The 20,035-nt window shown below is 48.6% G+C and overlaps 1 protein-coding gene across 2 annotated transcripts in view; it reads left to right on the top strand.

Moving 5' to 3' along the window:
* UBASH3B (ubiquitin associated and SH3 domain containing B) overlaps positions 1-18,816 on the top strand; it is a 58,899-nt gene extending 40,083 nt beyond the window's left edge. The window contains exons 2-14 of one of the 2 annotated variants that reach the window (XM_032133722.1): positions 1,188-1,241; positions 1,797-1,983; positions 2,421-2,619; positions 4,652-4,821; positions 7,102-7,310; positions 10,220-10,355; positions 11,199-11,319; positions 12,124-12,246; positions 14,175-14,267; positions 14,597-14,741; positions 15,359-15,465; positions 16,368-16,477; positions 17,666-18,816. In XM_032133722.1, the coding sequence (XP_031989613.1) occupies positions 1,188-1,241; positions 1,797-1,983; positions 2,421-2,619; positions 4,652-4,821; positions 7,102-7,310; positions 10,220-10,355; positions 11,199-11,319; positions 12,124-12,246; positions 14,175-14,267; positions 14,597-14,741; positions 15,359-15,465; positions 16,368-16,477; positions 17,666-17,803 (1,792 nt within the window). In that variant the 3' untranslated portion in view covers positions 17,804-18,816. Of the gene's footprint in view, positions 1-1,187; positions 1,246-1,796; positions 1,984-2,420; positions 2,620-4,651; positions 4,822-7,101; positions 7,311-10,219; positions 10,356-11,198; positions 11,320-12,123; positions 12,247-14,174; positions 14,268-14,596; positions 14,742-15,358; positions 15,466-16,367; positions 16,478-17,665 lie in introns of both variants that reach the window. The other variant, XM_032133724.1, reaches the window with a different exon arrangement.
* Positions 18,817-20,035: the final 1,219 nt, after the last annotated feature.

The following is a 20,035-nucleotide window of genomic DNA, read 5'->3' as shown; positions in this document are numbered from 1 at the left end:
CTCTGCTGACCTCGAGGGAATGCTGGCAGATAAGGGCAGCAAAACGGCTTCAGGAGGAAGTATTTTCATAATCACACGTTTGCAACACAGCCCTTTTTAAATTTTTTTTTTGCAGCATTATCTTTCTGCCTTCCTCTTACCCTCCAAACAAGCAAAAATGTGTATATTCAAGGGGTGGGGACGGCAAGGGCAGAGCTGAAGCGCAGCTGAGTCAACAGCACGTGGTTGGGCGCTGGTGGGTGACGCTGCAGGAATATCCTCCGTGGTTGTCAGAGCACTTTGAAAGTCGTCACTGCAGACAGAAAGGGTGACACAAGCACGGTCACAAGTCCTGGAGGGTCCCAGCTGCTCTAAACCCAGAGCTACAGGCTGGACCCTGCAGTCTGTCCCCTTTCCTTTAAGTAGGAAGCTCTGAAATCACCTACTCATGGGGAATTCTGCACCTTCCCCAGCTGGGAGCCTGTCTCTGCCCCATGACCATGAAATTTCCATCCTTTTCTGCCCCCTCCACTCACAGTTCTTGCTCCATTTGGGTTCTGGGTGAATCCGTCCTTTTGGCTGTCCCTGGTGTCACAGAGCTGAGCTGATCCACAGCTGCTTTCCAGTGTTGGTGTCGAGCATTTGGAGAACACAATTCCATGTCTAAAGCTGTTAGCTGTGCTGGTCTGCTCTGGAAAACTTGCTGAACAGGAGACCTGGGTGTTCCCAGCTGGAGTGAAAAGGGATTTAGAGGCATCCTGAAGAGAGGGAAGCAAAAGAGCTCTTTGAGTGTAGCCAGGAGTGAAGGGAACTTTTCTAACCTGGAAAATCTCTGCTTTGTGCCCTCTCGTGGCAGTTGAATTTTTCTTGTCCTCGGTGCAATGCCTGCACTTTCAGACCCAAACCTTTGGGGTTTCATGCTGAAATTCCCAGCAAAGAGACCATCAAATGCTGGTGTTTTTCTGTCCGGAAAAAGTGGGGAAGTGGGAAAACCCAGAGGTCCATATTTCATATTTTGCCCTGGCTGTGTGACTTTGCCCTTCAAACAGTTTATGGGGGTTTGACAGGTGGCACATCCAGAAAAAAGCCCCAGGGGTGAGAGAATTGGAAAGGGCATCCCACGAGTTTCCAAACACACAGCAGCAGCTGTGGCAGGAGCCACAGGACCCAGCAGCACTGAAATTCTCTTTATTTTGCTCTCTCTGCAGACAAAAAGCGCTGGCATCGACAGGTGGAAGGAGTGTTCAAGCAGCATGCGACTGGTTGGTATGAAGTAATAAATGTTAAAAAGTAAAAGAAGTGGTGAATTCAGGATTTTAGCCATTAGAATGTGGAATGTTTAAACAGGGGCATTGCCTGAAAAGCACCTGCAGAATTAGTGAGATGCTGTAAATAAGCAATCCAGAAATGAGCCTGGCCTGAGAGAGTTGGTGGAAGAGGAACAGGTGAGAGAAGGAACCCCCCCACTCTCTGCAGCTGAGCAGGAAAGCTGAGAGCTGCCTTCCCAGAGGCGTGGAGCCATTCCTGGTGCTCTCCTCCCTGTGTTTCACACACTGAAAGGCAGAAAAGGCAGAAGCAGTGACCTGGGTTAGACCTGCAGAGCGCCGGCCTGAAACTCAAACCCAATTTTCAGTATTACTTAGCAGTGATAATGGGCTGCAAGCGAGGCAGTGCCTGACCCGCCAGAGCTGATTTTTCCCGTAAAGGGACAATGAATGACAGCCAGCACATGGGAAGCTGGTGAAAAAGGGGTTTTTTTGCTGGGGAAAAGAAATCTGTCATTATCTCTCAATTGAACAGTTTTTTCTGCCTGCCAGGCTCTTCTCCCACGTGGGTGACCCGTTCCTGGATGACACCCTGCCCCGGGAGTACGTCCTGTACCTGCGCCCCACCGGGCCCCTGGCACAGAAGCTGTCGGAGTTCTGGCAGCAGTCGAAGCAGATCTGTGGCAAGAACAAAGCTCACAACATCTTCCCACACATCACCCTGTGCCAGTTCTTCATGGTAAAGCACATGGAGAGACTCCTGTCTCTCCTTTAGCCATTCCTGAGCAGCCCTTGCCAGGCTCAGCCTGGAGACTTCCTCCCAGTTTAGAGGGGGGCTGGGGAGGTTTTGCTGATGCCTGGGCTTCTGGAGGAGGTAATTGTTTTTTTAAGCTGTTGTTTTCAGGGAAGAGCAGCAGCAGAAGACCGAATTCTCATCCTCTCTAGTGATCCTTAGCATGAGAATGGGTGGGGGAGCTTGCGAAGGTTACTTGGGGATAGCTGATCCTGCTTTGAGGACAAGGGAGGGGCTGAGCATTTCTAAACATAGATTTTTTTTTTTTTCTTTTCTCCATGCCCCTGTGCTTTTTCTCACTGCATGAGGGGAAAGGTGAACCCTTGACACCCACCCACATCCCTTCCTTTCCTGAGCAATGCCTGTCCTGCTTCCCTTGGCAGTGCGAGGACAGCAAGGTCGATGCCCTCACGGGAGCCCTGCAGGCCACGGTGATGCGCTGGAAATGCAAATTCCCGGCCCCGCTGCCCCTGGAGCTGTACACGTCCTCCAACTTCATCGGGCTCTTCGTCAAGGAGGAGAGTGCTGAGGTGCTCAAGAAGTTTGCAGCAGACTTCGCTGCAGAGGCGGCTTCCAAAGCAGGTGAGTGACTGCTCTGGCAGCTGCCAGGAGCTCCTGGTTGGGCACTGTCAGAAACCCAAAGCTCTGATGCCACGAAGGAGCAAAGCAGCTGCCAAAGCTCACGGTTTGGGCATTTTCAGAAGCCCAAAGCTCTGATGCAAAGCTCAAAAGCAAATCCCTGATCTTTAAGTGAAAAGTGAGGGGAACACCCCTCCCGGTGCTTTGGCTTTCAGTGCTTTTATCTCTCACACCCAGTTTTCGGTGCTGTCTCTGAAAGGGAAGCTGACATTTGGTGGTTCCTTAACCTTTCACACAGCCGCTCTGAGGGGGCTCGGCGTTTCCTGCCCTGCTCTCTGCCTCCAGCCACCACCACGGAACTTTCCCCGGCCATTTCAAGGCTGTGTTTGTTTGTTCACTGCATGTCTGAGGTGTAAAGAGGGCTCCAGAAAAGACCCCAAGTGTCCTTTCCAACCTCAGTGCTCACAGGGCTGTCCCCACGGTCCTCTCCTGCTTCTGGAAGGAGAAATCACCAGAACACCTCGTCCTCCCATGGTCTCCACTGCTGAACAACCTCGCTGGGTGTCCCCCAGTTACCTCCAAACTGGGAAGTCACGACAGCCTAGGAGCACTGTAACATCTCCCTGATTAATCCTCCCACCCTCCATCACCAGAGAGCTCAGCTCGGGCTGCCCACAACACAACTGGTTTAGTCCTTCGCTATTCCAGGCTTATCCTGGAGTTTAAATGCATCAAGAGGCAGCAAATTCTGCATTCCTGGGGTGTTTCCATGCTGGACAGGCACCCCACAACCATGCAGGAATGCTGTGAGTCTGCCCCTGCTCCAGAGGAAGGATCCAGAAGTGTCCAGAACCTCTGGAATGCTTTGCGTTCACCTGACCCAGAACTTCCCTTCCCTTTAGAAGAAGGAGGGAATTTTATCTTTCAAAAGAAGATTCTGGAAGGCCGACATTGGGTGGGTCCAAGGACACTGCAGCCACATGAGAGCAGGATCAGTGTTCCCCTCCAAACCAGCACAGCCAAAAGTGCAATTTTTGCCCAAAAAAACCCCCACTGACCCAGAATAAAGAAGCGTTGGTGGCTTCCAACAATCTTCTGCCCCTGAGACTGCTCCAATTCAGGCCAAATTGGGGGTTTTTAGGGGAAGGCAATTGCTGCATTGCAGCCACAGCTTGGGTGGGTTATCACATTAAAGACTCTGGGTTTTTTTGAGAGATCCTGAACATATTTTTTATTGCTGATCAAAAACAACAATAACAACAACAAAAAAAAGATGGATGAGCTTGCAAAGCTACCCCTGGCTGGCACTTGGAGCCAAATCTCTGAATAGCTGCAATTGTGACTGAATAATCAGTCGAATTTAATTGCAATTTTTGGTTGAATAAGCAAGAATAAATTACACGCAAACAATGTATCCTGTGATTTCCACATCTGCTGGAAGAGCCCCAATATTTCACATACTTTCACCTGGAATCTTTTCCTAATGCAGGTTCTTTTTTTGGGCCATTTTGAATCGTTATTATGTTTCCACAGTTTGGGAATAGCTCACCCTCAGTGGCTAAACTGATAATCCAGCTAACGTCAGGGGAAGCGATTTAATCAACTTGCACGAACCTGCAAATTCCATGGATCTGTAATTGTTAGTGCAGCAGAGAGAACAATGGAGGGAGAGTAAAAATTATGCTTTTTAACCTGCTTATTTTGGACAGATCCTCAGGTGCTCATGAAAGCCTCCCCACTATCTGGAGAAGCGTCTTTTTTGTTGGCAGGAGATGCAGTGTGTTCACAGCTGCAATAATTACTGTCACACCATCCGCTGCTTGGCAAGGATGCCTTGTCGGGCACCCTGCTGTGACTCAGGGCTGAATCAGACCCCGAACCTCTGATCCATTTGCAATATCAGAGACCCCACAGCCTTTCCCAAGTGAACTACAATTTGTTCCTCCTGAGCACCTTTGGGAGTCCAGCTCCCGTTAGAGGCGACAGTCACTAATCCAGCACAAAGGGGTTTTTAACCCTCCTCTTCCCGTCGCAGATGTCCACGTGGAGCCCCACAAGAAGCAGCTCCACGTGACCCTGGCCTATCACTTCCAGAGCAGCCACCTGCCCACGCTGGAGAAGCTGGCCCAGAGCATCGATGTCAAGCTGGGCTGCGACTGGGTGGCCGCGATCTTCTCCCGGGACATTCGCTTTGTCAACCACGAGGTAAAGTCCTGGAGCTGTTTTGATGCCATGAAGATTTTTGCCTTTTCTTTTATACCCCTCTTATACCTTTTTACAGCTTCTGTATTCCCAGTGCTTTTTGCCTCCATTCTTGGACTTGTTTGTTAAGCTGAGAGACTCAACATTTTAGAAGCTTCGTAGCCTGGGATCAGTGTGCCCCAGAGCCCAAGGTCCTCTCCAGAACACATTCTGTAAACCAAGATAGAACCATCCAGGGGAAGGTTCCTTGGGGAGGGGGGCTCACTTGAGCCTCTCATTGGGGAATCTTTGATAGATCTGCTAATTAGTAACATCCATAATGATATACCCAATGTTGGGAAGGGGATAGGCTCGGTGGGGTGCATCTCGATGCATATGACCTGGACGTGTGCACCTAAGGATCCTTAAAATAAATACCGAGGTAAAATCCCTTTTCCCCTTCTAACCGTGTATGACTCTTGATTTTAAGACCAGGAAAAGGCATCAGTTTCATCCCAAAAAACACCCCAAAACTCCAAACAAACCAGTCAACAAACAGACCTTATTGCCTTTTTTTGGGGATTTTTACTCACACTGTCCAAACTTGTCCTTCACCCACCTCATTCCTTGCTTCTTGTGGGAATAATGTCCTGCTGATTAATTAATTCTAATACTGACTCTCCTGTGAGCTCAGCATAAGTTGGGTTGATCTCTCCAGAACCAGACCAGCATTTTAACCTGACCAGTCCAGTTCTACTGTACAGTCTTGACCTTATTCCTAACCACAGCATTTAGTTTCATCATGTAGGAAACACCCTCACAGCCTTTATATTTCAATTACTCATATGGATTCTTATACCTGAAGTATCTAAGCCTCATCAGATAGTTTCTTTAATTATGTTGTTTTCCAACATAAAATATTAATTTCGTTTTGAAGATTGAGCACAGAGAAGCCACATGTGAAATCCATCATCACTGGAAATATCCCAAAGTTTGACCTCATGTCTGAGCCAGTCTGAGGCCTGGGGTGGAAAAACAGGCACCTCCAGAATATGAGACATCTGAGACATCTCAGATGTCCATCTCAGGACGAGATGAATCAATGTCTGGAGGAGGGAACCTCCAGAAAATGCCTGCTCAGGCTCAGGCTCCCAACTCAATTAACTCCCCAAAGTTCATTGCCCAGGACCAACACACAAAATCTGTGGCCGAGCTGGAAAAAAGCTCTTTTAGCCCAGCACAGGATACACCAGAAATGCCAAAGCTCCTGGAGAGCTCTCTGAGCCAGCCCAGGCTGTGCTGCCACGTGTGACAGCCTCCTTTCCACCCAGAGAGCCGTGTCCCTCAGAAGCTCCACTGATGGCACGGGGAGCTGGGATGGAAACCAGCCCCCGGCTTTGCAGATCCCACTGCAGCCCCGTGTGAAGGGTGTGGCCCTGAGCTATCAGGGGACAGGGACTGGTTCCCACCTTCCTTTGGAGATGCCACAGATGGTGCAGGAGGATTAGTGAGGGCTGCCACCAGCAGGAGAGCCAAGCTGCTCAGCAGATGGTGGCTTTTCTTTCATGGTGCCACCACAGAAGTCAGGCTTGTCCAGGGATGGGAACAGGTCAGTTCTCCTCCTAAATGGAGGATTTCCGTGGCCACTTCCAAGGAAAGCTACTTGCAGGTGTTCGATCCATGTGGGTTCCTCATGCTCAAGTGAATTACAGAATCACACTCACTGATTTCCCCCCACCTTTCAACTTAATCCTGTTCATGTCAGGAGACACAAAGAAAACAGTGTGGCCACATCCCAGAATTTCTCATCACCTGTGCTTTTTGCTGTGCATTCCCATGAATTCCAAGCTCTGAGGGCAGCATGTCAAATCTTTTAGGCTCCCCAGTAATGTCTCTGCTCTGTCTTCAAAGGCAACAGCAAACAGAACTGCTCTTTGAGATCAAACATGAGTAGGGAGATCAAGAATGGTCAGTGACCACCAGAGCTGTCTAAATTCCAGAGCTCAGTTCCATTTTTAATGGGGTGTTTGGATTTAAACACACAGTCATGGCTTTGCTTGCTCTTAAAAATCATCTACCCCTTGCCCTTCTGGTTACCAAAACCACAACTGGAATCAAGCGGGGAAGAATTAAATGCCTAGAAAAGCTTTCCAAGAGAAAAGAGTGGCAGGAATTCCCTGAAGGAAAGCTTTCCTGGATAAAGCACTGGGAGAGGAGCTGAGGTTAAAGGCTGGCAGTGCTCCTGCCCCACTCTGCTGAAGATTCCCTTCCATTAACAACCCTTTTGTGCTTTTTCTCCCCCAGACTCTGCAGGTGATCTACCCCTACACCCCCCAGAACGACGACGAGCTGGAGCTGGTCCCAGGGGATTTCATTTTCATGTCTCCAGTGGAGCAAACCAGCACAAGTGAGGGCTGGATTTACGGCATTTCCCTTGCAACTGGCTGCTCGGGGCTGCTGCCTGAAAACTACATCACCAAGGCGGATGAATGTGGGACCTGGGTGTTCCATGGGTAGGTAAAGCTGCTCACCCCACTTCCCATGGCTGCAAAAAGGGACTCAGCAGCTGGGATTTCACCTGGGAAGCGAGGAGGGCTGCTTAGAAGGGCACTGAGGGGAAGGAGCTGGCACACAGAGCCCGGTCTCACCAGCCAAGGAGGAGCAGATGCTCTCCCTTAGCATGGGATTAGAGGACAAGGTGATTTTTTAGCTGAGATGTTGCAGCAGCTCTTTATGACTCCCAGGACTGCTGCTGGTTAATGGAGCTGGAGCAGATGGCTGCTGTAGGCACTGCTGTGCAGGCACCTCTGAGGTGGGCCTGGGATCAGAGAGGTGTAAATTTGAGCGTTAATTTGGGAAGAGGCATCTTCTGTGCCTGACACCCTGCTGAAAAGGACTTTGGATCAGCAACATTTCTTAGGGTATTCAGCAAGGTTTTTAGAAGCCTGCCACTGGCTTCAGTGAGAATGCAGCCCTCACCTTTGAATAAGGTTATGCCTCTTGATTTTTGTGGGAATTCGTTAAACAGCAGTTTTAAAAAGTTCTGTTTGAGGGGTGGGTTGATATCTAAGCAACCCAAACACCTTTGGCAAACCTGGAGCAGAGGGAATTGTTTCTATGGAAGAGGAAAAGGTGACAAAAAGGGGGGAGAGGCACATTCCAAGCACCATAAAATCACACAAATCTGGTCACATTACACCAGGCAGCAGGTCAGATACCCAGGGAAGGGATGGGGCATGGAACAAAACACAGACTGTCTGTATTTCACATTTCAGTGGGCAAAGCTGCCCTGTGGGGAGGGGTCTGAGCAGAAAGGAAAAGCATTTGGTAACCCCTGATACAGGCCAGACAGAACTGACCTAACTCAGCACTTAATGCAGACTGAGCCTCCTCAAATTAAACAAAAGGCAGGAAACAAAAGAGCAAAAAAGGACACCCCAGGCTGTTCCTTGGCTGTGAATTTTCAGGCTTCACATGAGCAAGGTGGTGAGGGACAGACACAGAGCAGGCACGGGGCAGTCACGGCTCTGATGTCCAGATGTGGCACCACCACCTCCTCCCTTCTGGAAACCAGCTCAGCCCTGAGTCCTCCCCAGCCCAGAACTCCCATCAGGCACAGAGAGAGATCTCTCATTCACCCCTCATTCATCCCTGGCAGAGCAGGGAAGACAAGGCGCCACCCAGAAGACAGGAGAGGTTGTTGTCTGCCTTCAGTCCCTGTTTGCTGAGCAGAGGAACCACGAGCCTTGGGGAAAAGCTTCCAAACAATGACCTGTCCTTAGGAGATGACTAAGCTGGAACAGCCTGGCAGTTTCTGTTTTCCAGCAGCAGGAAGGAGGCAGCCCTGGAGACAGGCTGGTGGCTCTTCTCCAGGCACTCTGAGAGAGTTTGCCTTTGCCTCAGCATCATTCCAGCAAGTCCAGCCATCTATAAATAGATGGTGAAGCACTCGTGGCCTTTATTAAAAGGCTTAGAAAGAAAGAAAGACTCAGAAATTGAGTGACAGCTCCTGGGGGCAAAGGGAAGTGGGGTAACAAAAAAATTTCTTGTTATTTTCCAGACCAGTGTCCTTAAAAAATTGTCGTATGGGCAAGGCAGGAAAGGGCTGAAATGGGAGGAGGGGCTGACAGCTGGAAGAAATTCACTTTGTACTGAACTAGAGATGGGTCCTAAGTAAGAATTGAGATTCTGTTCACATTGAGATACTCAAGTTTTGGGGTCAGTGAGGAGGGATCTGTGCTGACTCCAATGCACCACCTGCATTTGGGCAATGAGGGGGGCAATTCCTTGAGGCAGGGCCAGCCCTTGTTGGGAACTCAGGAATAATCCAGCACCTCAGTGTCACCCTTGCACCCTAATTCCACCAGATAACAGATCAGGACCAGCAGCATGGTGGGTTTTTTTCTCCTTTAAATCATATAAATCATGCAGGTGACCTATTTTTGTCCCTCTGGCAGAGGCACTCGAGGTTATTTTAACAGCTGTGAAACCCCTCTGAGATTTTCTCCTAACTGCGTGCTATCAGGAAGCAACTCCTGACATGTTTAAGGCCCTGAAAAGTGGCCAGCTCTGGCAACTATTTCTGTCAAAGTAAATGACCACATCCATTACCTGATAATGTTCTTTTTTTTTTAATGACTAAGCAGAGGTAACTGAGTCAGCAGAGGGTTGCTGCAGCTTCTGGAATTGCCTGTCACAGTTTAGTCCCCAGGGTTTTGGTCAAAGTCCTTGAGGATCTGGGAGTGAGAGCTTTATTCATCATTAGGCAAGGCCCTCGAGGGGGAATGGGGTCTGTAATATCCCTTTGGCTGCACTTAACAGGAAGCACTGAGGGGAATAAATTCCCAAGGAGGTGGGGAAGGGAACAGGCAGCACTGAATAATGCAGGAACAACAGGGCTGAGTGTGCCAGGTCCCTGCCAGGGGGTAGAAGCTGTTCTGGGCACAGGAACCCTGAAAAATGCCCAGGGAGAGGCCCCAGCTTCCTGCTGAAGACACAGCTTGTGCTACAAAGGTGAGTGAAAACTCCCTGTAGCCTTTAATTCCCAAACTTTGGACCACACGCCCATGGTGAGTGACATGAACTGGTGCCCAGGTGATGTTAGTGAGCATCCTGTGGTCGTCAGGAAGGTCCTGGCATTTTCCATGAGAATATTCCAGGGCAGAGAGAGCTTCCCAGACCAAAGTTTGGGAACTGTTCTGTAACCTGTTTCTAAGGAAACAGCCTGTGGAGATGGAATTTGCCTCCTCATGTGTGAGCATCACCTGGCAAGCTGCTCTCTGGGCAGCACTAAAACCCAAATAATAACGAAATAACATCGCAACAGTAATTACCACCGGCTCCTGGAGGCTACAGAAACATCCTGAGAGCAGCCTGAGCACACAAAGCATTCCCAAAGCCAGTATTTGTCTATTTTTGGCAGGTCCTACTCCATTCTGAACACCACATCTTCTCCATCCCTTCAAGCCTTCGCTGATGGAGCTCTGGAGAGAAGGCAGCAGGAAGACCAAGGGCCAGGGGATGCAGGGCCACTGACCATCATCTGCCAGAACGTGCAGGTAGGGACCCCACAGCCGTAAATCATTAGGGACAAGCTCCCAGTGAATGGATTTTCCCCCAAAATTTATCCCCAGGGCTCTTTTCACTGCCTGCAGCACGAGTTACAAAGTTTTTGAATGGCACAATCAGCCCTGTCCCCAAACTGCCTCTTCAGCAGAGGATGGGGTGGCAGTGATGCCTTGAGAGGCCACCTAAAAACAGAGACTAGACAGGAGTAAGGGAATAAAGGTAGGAATTTATTTGAAAGGCCTTCAAAGGTACCCCTGGGGAGCCAGAGGCTGTTCTCAAAATGGACCCTGAGGTGGACCCCAGGTCACGAGTTCTTCACACTCTTATAGGTTTGGTTCATTGGCATACCAGGGTTAATTCTCCAATTAAAGCTTCAGTTAATGATGTAATTTCCCTTCAGCTTGCCCCCCTCTCAGAGGCTTTTGGTTTATATTTTTGGCCTAGGACGGTCTGGGTGTCCTTGGAGAGCAGGCCCGGAGAGGCTTTGTTATGTCTGCCTGGCCTGAGAGAGCAGAAATGAACAGGCCACAAGAAACTCCAGAGTCACACACTGAGCAGCACGAGATTTGAAAAATATAAAAGTTAAAACCTAAGGCATCATTCCCCCTCCTTTAGGGCCCCATCCTCTGCCCCCTTCAGCAGCTTTACAGCAGCATAAACTTACCAGGATGATAAATACCCAAAGAGCTCCATAAATCCATAAAAATCATAAATCCTGCAGCCTTCCCTGTGGTGTTTGCACAAGGGCAAAGCAGCAGGGGCCTGGTGCTGGCTCCTGTGGGTCGCTCAGATGTCTCTGCTGAAGGTCAGAGCTGCTTTTGTTTCCCTTGCAGCCGCTGAGAATCAGCAGCCAGCCGGGCCCTCAGAAGCGCTGCCTGTTCGTCTGCAGGCACGGGGAGAGGATGGATGTGGTTTTTGGGAAGTACTGGCTGTCCCAGTGCTTCGATGCCAAAGGTGAGCCCGGGGGGTTTCCTAGGAGTGGCCACTGCCTGGTGGAAGCTGTGGTTGTTTGCATAAAATGATGCTTTTTGTGCTGGCAGTCAGCAGCAGAAAGTAATCCAGGGAGGAAATACTCCATTTGCCAATATTTGGGAAAATATTGCGGTACACTCTACAATTACATCACCAAAGAGCAAAGCAGGCATGATGTTGGTAGCCAGTGTTCAGTGAAAACATTTGCTACCATCAAGAAAATATTTTGCACTGCTGGCTCTCAGTCCTGAATGAAAATAACACTGCTCAGAGTGGTTTTGGGGGCACAAATTGGTGTTTTCAACCCAGTGTTATGCTTGGGTTTCAGACTATAGTGAAAAAATTATAACTTCAGGCTCTGTTGGCCTTAAAGCTGATCAGAAATTTGTCCTAGAAGTCTTTTTTCTGTTCAAAACCACCAATTTCTTGAAGGATGATTTCACAACTCCCTTCTTTCTAAACTGTGCCTGAAGAGCTCTGACATTTCCAGCCTCCTGTAAAAGTGTATTTGTTGTGGGAGAGAAGTGACTTTGCCTTGGGGAGAATCGATTCTAAAGAAAAATTTTAAAACCTTAACAACATTCTGTGCTGACTTTGAGCTGGTGAAAGGTGTTTGATTTAATTCTGTGAGATTCCTGATGGATTTACATGGGAAAAAGTGCTCACGAGCCAGGCCTGGGCAGGAGCTGCAAAGCACAGCCGAGGTGGTGGGAGAGGGGAAAATCAGGTGTGATGTTTCTGCCTCTGTCTGAGGGAATAATTCCAGCTTGGCACCTGTCCCTGCAGGAAGGTACATGCGCAGTAACCTGAATATGCCTCACAACTTACCTCAGAGGAGTGGTGGTTTCAGGGATTACGAGAAAGATGCTCCCATCACCGTGCTGGGCTGCACCCAGGCCAGGCTTGTGGGTAAGTGCTGCTCAGCAGGCAAAGCTTTGAGCTGAAGGAGGTGGGATTTGGGTGGGATTTTGGGAAGGAATTCTTCCCTGTGAGGGTGGGGAGGTCCTGGCACAGGTTGCCCATCCCTGGAAGTGTCCAAGACCAGGCTGGATGGGGTTTGGAGCAACCTGGGATAGTGGAAGGTGTCCCTGCCCATGGGGGTTTTTTCCAACCCAAATTATTCCATGATTCCACAAAGAGCTTGCCCAAGGAAGCTTCACAATCTTCCTCCCACACCCCCCATCAGAGAAAGGTAAAGTGCAAGGCAGGAAAAAATTGATTGGATGCCCTGAGCTAATGGGATTTAAACGTTTCAAGGAGCTTTGCAGTCCCCTCACCTTCCCCAGCAATTTCCCTCTTTCAAAGGAAATCTCCTTCAGCTCATTTCCTTCAGCTGCTGCAGCTGAGGAAAAGGCAAAGCAGGACGTGTAGGACATGGGCTGAAATCAGAGCCATCAGCAGGATGGGTGCATTGGGAAGATTTTGTTGTTATCCATGCTGGGGAGAGCTGCAGCAGTGTGACTGGCACCTCATGCAAAATGCGTTTTTTTCATCTCCAGTTTGCCTCACCAATACACGTTTATCAATCTGCCTGGCTTTATATTGTCATAAACACAGCCCAAATCTTTTCCAGTGTTCTCCCACCCTCCCCATCCTTGTCCCTGACTGCTGAGCCTGTTGGTTTGTGTACAGACAGAAAATCCTTTGCCATTCAAAGAGCACATCTTGAGAGCTGTGATGATGAGGGGAGCCCAGCCCCTTAAAGACACGAGCTCCAGCACTGAGCATTTTCTCCAGCTCAAATCCTTCCGAGCACTCCTCGCTGGTCACATCCAAACTAGGGCAGCTAAAATTATCCTGGCTTTTTTGAACACAAATAAATCACTGTGCAGCAGCAGCAGCAGCAGCAGCAGCACGAGGAGGATGCTCAGACTCCTGGCCACATGGCAGCGGGGTTTGCAATCTGCACATGACGGAAGGACGGCTGGGAGTGTCACACCACACTTTGTGGGGCATTAAAGGGGTCTAAGGACACGCTTTGTGGGGCATTAAAGGGGTCCAAGGACACACTTTGTGGGGCATTCAGGGGTCCAAGGACACTGCTGGTGGCATTAGAGGGGTCTGTGGACACACTTTGTGTGGCATTCAGGGGGTCTGAGGACACTTTGCTGGTAGCATTCAGGGGTTCAAGGACAAACTTTGCTGGTGCCAATAAAGGGGTCTGAGGACTGGCTTTGTGTGGCATTAAAAGGTTCCAAGGACATGCTTTGCTGGTGGCATTGAAGGGGTCCAAGGACACGGCTGCAGCTGTGGTGGCACCGTGTGACCTCGATGGTGCTTCTGCCATAATTCCTGTGATGACCAAAGCCCGTGAGCAGCTTCCCTGTGACAGAGGGCTGGTAGATGTCCCTCTCCTTCTAAATGACCCCACTTCTCCCAAGAGATTTCTAGGTCAGCCTGCCATGGTGACAGCCACTGTCAGGGTTAATGTCCCCTCCTTGCTCCCCCTCCTTTGTCCTGCTCTTCCAACAGAACAAAAATGTGGCTGCTGCTCACTACAAGCCTGAGCAGATCCCTGCTCTCCTTTGGTTCCCCGAGGCACTGCAGGAATATTCAAAACCCTGACAGTGGAGTTGATTCTCATCTCGTTTGCAGTGATCTCCCACCTGTGTAATGAAATGGTGATTTATGCTAGCTGAGAATCCAGCCAGTTGAATTAAGCTAGCTTTGAGTTGTGTTGAATCATTTGATTTACAGCTTACAAATGAAATGAAATTAAATCAAATCCAAGACCTTTACAATTTTTCTGGGTGTTTTTTTGGCCAGACCTATGAGAAGCAGCTCCTTGCAATGCCATTTACTTGCATTTATTCACAAAGATCAAAACTTTCTTGCAGGTGAAGCCTTGCTAGAAACAAATACCATTGTAGACTACATCTACAGCTCCCCATCCCTGCGGTGTGTCCAGACAGCTCACAATATCCTGAAAGGTAAGAACCCACGAGGGAGAGGCTGAATTCTCCTCACTTTCTGCATGAAACACTGACCAACTGATAAAAAGCATCGGCCTAAGTGGATGGTAACTATAATTTCCATAGGAATATATTTTATATTAGCACAATCCATAAGGAATCCTTTTCTAACTGCACCAGCTGCCAGCCAGAGGCTGACATTCCCTGGCATATATTAAAGACATGCACTCAGTACTTCATTTTCCATAGAAAATAAATAAATTAACAGTCAAACTGAAGCACTAAAGCTGCTTTCTTCCTCCCCAGCTACTCCCACTGATATCTGGTCTCCTCTCCCTCTTTTCCAGGTATGCAACAGGAGAACAACCTGAAAATCCGGATAGAGCCAGGCTTGTTTGAGTGGACCAAGTGGGTGTCTGGGAGCACTCTGCCAGCCTGGATACCCCCTGTGGATTTAGCTGCAGCTACTCTAAGCGTTGATACAACCTACAGGTAGCACAAAAGGGGGCTGAGAGGGTCTGCTGTTGCCTATTTGAAGATTTAGCACCAAACTCTGCTGAGTTTTGATGTTTAGGCACTGACTGGAAGAGCTGCTGAGGCTCCCAAAATAAACTTGGAGGAGGCTTGAGGCTGCTGTGCTGAACATGACCTGAAAAAGGCCTATTATAAACCAAATTTCCCTCATCCCTGGCAATTCCAGCCATATTCCTGATGATGGAGGTTTTCTTTCCAGCACTCCTTGTCCTGGGATCTTTTGTGTTTCCAAGGAACCCCCAAAGCATTTTTAATGCTTTTCCTAAAACTCGAGAGTTTGGGCTCAGTTAACACACACAGGAGTGCCACCTCCTTGGCCTTGGTGACAGATATTTTGTGTCAGGCCTTATCTGCTTTTAGGTATCACCTGAAATCCTGGTCTTTCCCTTGTCCTGTTGCACCCCTGTGTTTAAGAACCCTCAGGTGGAATAAGCAATTGAAACATTAAAACTTTGAAAAAAGAAGGAAAAGGTAAAGAAAAAGAAAAACAACCTGGACGTGTTTTTCTGCTCACAGACCTTGCACTTAGAATTCTTTATTTTTACCATTCACTGGATGCGTTTTTCTGCTCACAGACCTCATATTCCTGTCAGCAAGTTGGTGGTTTCTGAGTCTTATGATACCTACATAAGCAGAAGCTACCAGGTAACAAAGGAAATCATCAGTGAATGTAAAGGCAAAGGTGAGTGCTGCAGAGGGGGTGAAAACCAAGCCAATCAGGCTGGGATGTGGATTCTAATATTCCTGACCAGTTTTTCCCTGTTTAGGGGATGAATTCCCACACCTGAATCTCTCATCCTCTCTCCCAGAAGCACTGGGAACCCCTGTGTTCATCAGAACTGAGTTTAGATACACTCAGCTTACAAGAAAAGGCCATAAAGTTAAATAGCAGAATTTTTTTAGGGATCCCTACCAATGGCAGCTGTTTCCCAAGGGCATAAATGAGTTATTTGCCCTCTGCTATGTGTTCCCAGAATTAAATGGGGCATTTTCCCTCCCCTGTCTGAGCTCCTCCTCCAAAGAGACCTTAGAACATTTCTCCAAACACAATACTGAAATTTTTTTTAAATCCCCAGCTGTTATCTTTCATTCACAACATTCTCGGAATTGCTAAATTCTGGTGTTTTCACTGATTTCATTTCACTGACCTGCCTCTGCATTCTGAGCTTTGGTTTTAAGGCTTTGCCCACAGACTTCAGTAGCCCAGTGGGGCATTGGTTGTAAAGGAGGATGGAAATGGCAACATAAAGCTGCCACTGTGGAAAGCCAGCCAGTGAAATTAAAGTGTTTGTTGTCATAGGAATTAATTTCTGCACAGGCAGAAAGCATCTGCTTCCCAACACTGCTGAAACCTTGCTGGAATTCTTGGTATCTCCAGGAAGCATTTTTAAACTAAGTAGGAGCAGCTTAACCATTACCCTGAAAGCCAAGAAACGCTCTAAACCTGTTAACAAATCACATTTTCCCCATTAATGATGTGCTGTTATATGATAAAGTGCTTTAAATGTCTGCTTGATCTTGAGCACCAGCCCCTAAATCTGGCTTTGCCTCCCTCCTCAACCTGTGTTTCTCCTTTTATTTCAGGAAATAACATCCTGATAGTGGCTCATGCATCCTCCCTGGAGGCCTGTACCTGCCAGCTCCAAGGGCTGTCGCCTCAGAACTCCAAGGATTTTGTACAGATGGTCCGAAAGGTAATTGCCAGCAAGGAGCAAAGCCCTGGCTTTGCAGAGAGGAAAAACAATTTGCAATCTGCTGAACCAGGCTTTGTTGTGAGTTTTACTCCTGTCAGGAGGGTGAAGGAGAAGGGTTTGAGAGGCTGGGACAGAGTGTGGGGTCAAGTGCCCACCTGGGATGGGTTTGCAGGGATTGTTTGGTGCTCTCTGGGGTCAGGTGCCCACCTGGGCTGGGTTTGCAGGGATTGTTTTGTGCTCTCTGGGGTCAGGTGCCCACCTGGGATGGGTTTGCAGGGATTGTTTGGTGCTCTCTGGGGTCAGGTGCCCACCTGGGCTGGGTTTGCAGGGATTGTTTTGTGCTCTCTGGGGTCAGGTGCCCACCTGGGATGGGTTTGCAGGGATTGTTTGGTGCTCTCTGGGGTCAGGTGCCCACCTGGGCTGGGTTTGCAGGGATTGTTTTGTGCTCTCTGGGGTCAGGTGCCCACCTGGGATGGGTTTGCAGGGATTTTTTGGTGCTCTCTGGGGTGAGGTGCCCACCTGGAATGGGTTTGCAGCGATTGTTTGGTGCTTTGTGGGTACCAGGAGCTGTGCAGAGTGCCCCAAAGCCCCTCAGCACAGCGAGCAGGGCACTTCAGCCCTAGAGCACTTCCCCTTCTCATTTAAAGAGATGTTAACCATCCAAAAGCTGGAAGTTATAATGGGTTTTTATATTTTCTCTCCTTTCCTGCTCTCTGCCAGCCTTTTAGAGGCTCTCTCGCATATTCAGGGCTCATGTGGGGACACCTGAGCTGCAGGAACATCCACATTTCCCTCCAAAGCTGTGCTAGTTTGGGACCACATTTAGTTTGATGTGGCCCCTACTTAAAACCAGATTCCATTTAAAACTACATTTTTTAAACTACATTCCATTTAAAAAACTACATTCCATTTGAAACTACATTCCATTTGAAACTATGCTCAGTTTAAAGCTACATTCCATTTAAAACTACATTTTCAGAGTGCATTCCAAGGGTGTAATCTCCTCTTCCCAGTGTTCTGCACAAGCAGTGGTGCACAGTCAGTCAGTCACTTCCTGAAAATGGACTTTGGGAGAGGGAAAGAGAGAAAAAAGGGTGAAACCCTTGAGTAGCACAGCAGGGCTACATCCCTTGGGATTGCCCAGCTCAGTCCCTGCTCACTGCCTTGATTCCATCTCTCTCCTCACAGATTCCTTACCTGGGGTTTTGCTCCTGCGAAGAACTGGGAGACACTGGTGTTTGGCAGCTCACAGACCCTCCCATCCTGCCTCTCACACATGGACCAACTGGAGGCTTTAACTGGAGAGAAACCCTGCTCCAGGAGTAGGGGAAAGCCCAGCAAGGACAACCCATGGCCTTTCCAAGCGCTGGAGAATGTCTCTTCTTCCTTGTGTTTTATTGACAGTGGGAAAAATCCTCATCATCTGTCCAGTGGGTCACTCCAAGCATATCTCACACAGCCACAGCCATAAAAAAAAGTCTCATTCTCAGCTAAAGGGGCTGATCTGAGGGGGGAAAAAAAATGAAAATCCAGCCTGAGGCTCTTGCACAGCACAGAGTCAGCTCGAGGTTGGTTTCCCCACCTTGAAGGGAGCTCTGGTGACACTTTCACTGCACCACGGTAGGAACAGTGAGCCCTGGGTCAGGCAGGATGCTGGGGCTGTTTTCTCACTGCTATTTTTGCAAAGCATCTGCAGGCTTGTTCAGCACCACGTGCTTGCTCTGCTCACAGCCCCCAAAGCCTCAGCACTTTCCATGAAAATAAAGTGTGTCCCCAACGCTGGAAATGAGAGTCCAGCATTGCCTCTGCAGGCAGCACCAGGTTATTCCTCTGCTCTGCCTGAGCAGACAGAGTTGGGAGTGCTCAGAATGTTGTTGGATGTTGTGCTTTGGTTGGTGTTGATCTGCATCAGAGGAAAATTCTGGATTTCACATCAGGTCCAGGTGAAGTTGGAGCATCAAAAGTCAGCACAACAAAAGCTGGGAGGAATTTCTTTGAAGTGGAGATTAAAGAAGCCTTTTCCAACCAAACCTGAGAGATTTAGGAAGTTCAGATTTGGGTTTTTATTCCTTTGATTATTGACATCCACCCTTGTGCCCAGAGACAGCCTAAAAGGTTTGTGCCACTTGAATTCCCTTCAGAAGGCTTTGGAAAAGGGGTTTTCCCCTTTCATACCGGGATTTTTGTGCTGGCCATTAACCCAGAGGTGGCTTTGTGTCCCTTTGTGGGATTCTGCAGCCAGCAGGTTGCTCCAGGAATGATGGAATGAAAAACTGTTGGAATTCAGCCTCTGCAGAGTGCTTTGCTTCCTTACCCTTAATTCCCAAGTGCCATCTGTCATAAAGACAAAGCAGCTAAAAAAACCCAGCACTCTTAAATTTAGGAACAACATTTGGCTTATTAAGATGCTATTTATCCACTGGGGGAAGGGTTGGGATCGGGGGAAAAGTGGAAGAGGAGGGTTTCCATCTCTAACCAAAATGTTTGGGATCACAAGGGGGATCTTCTTGGTGCCAGAGCCTGCAGGATGCTCAAACCAGCTGCACCACAAAATACACCACAGTGGGTATTTATAACGTAAAGTGCCATCAGAGCAGGGATTTTTAGGATTAGAATTATCTAAAATTACCAGTCTTGGGTCAAAAAGTTGCTGCAGACACTTCAGCAGGGCAGACTTGCTGTCAGCAGGTACTTAAAGATGTGTTTAAATGGGATGAAAGAGATTTAGGCTCTCTCCTTTCTTCGTTTGGGCCACAAGTCTGAGTATTCACAGAAATGGGATCATCCCAGACTGGTTTGGGTTGGAAAAGACCTTAAAGCTTGTCCAGTCCCATGGACAGGGACACTTTTCCCAGACCAGGTTGCCCTTGGACACTTCCAGGGATGGGGCAGCCTCAGCTGCTCTGGGCAATGAATTAAAAACACGAAATAATAAAAAACAGCATCCAAGGCCCGCTCAGATGTGGCAGGAGAGACTCTCTGCCGTCCTTGCCCAGCTCTGCCTCTGCTCAAAGTGCTGCATGCCCTCGTTTGAAATGGGTGAGAGGCACAGGAGTCAACACTGGCCAGATTTGATGTTTATTATTCATTAAAAAGTCAAATTTTGGGTGGTGTTTGAGTGGATTTTCCGCTTGCACAGGGCTGGTGTCACCTCCCCCAAGCTGCCACAACAACTGAGTAGTGACAAACTGCAATTCCCTCTTCCCAAACGAGGCAAAACCATTGGGATCAAACCAGTCCCAAGGGGTTGAGCTCAAGTTTGAGCTCGCCAGGGAGGGTACAGCACATCCTGTCTATATTTACAGTCAGCAGAGAGCCCATCCTGGGCAGTATCCCGGATATTCCCACAATCCATAGGAATATTCTGTTATTTATACCTTGAGGACTGTGTAACACACCTTAGGCATTATTATAGCAGGGATGGAACTGAAAAGTCAGGAAGGAAGTTTAGGACAGGGCAGGAAAAAAACCCTGCTCCTGTGTGGTTTTATTGCTGTCAGGTTAATTCTTTGTTGTAATTTAAACTATTTTTGGCTGTGTACGGACATTCTGAAGAGC

The sequence above is a fragment of the Corvus moneduloides genome, chromosome 25 (assembly GCF_009650955.1).
Source record: "Corvus moneduloides isolate bCorMon1 chromosome 25, bCorMon1.pri, whole genome shotgun sequence".
In the NCBI taxonomy this organism is placed as follows: Eukaryota; Metazoa; Chordata; class Aves; order Passeriformes; family Corvidae; genus Corvus; species Corvus moneduloides.
This window is presented reverse-complemented; position numbering and strand designations above follow the sequence as displayed.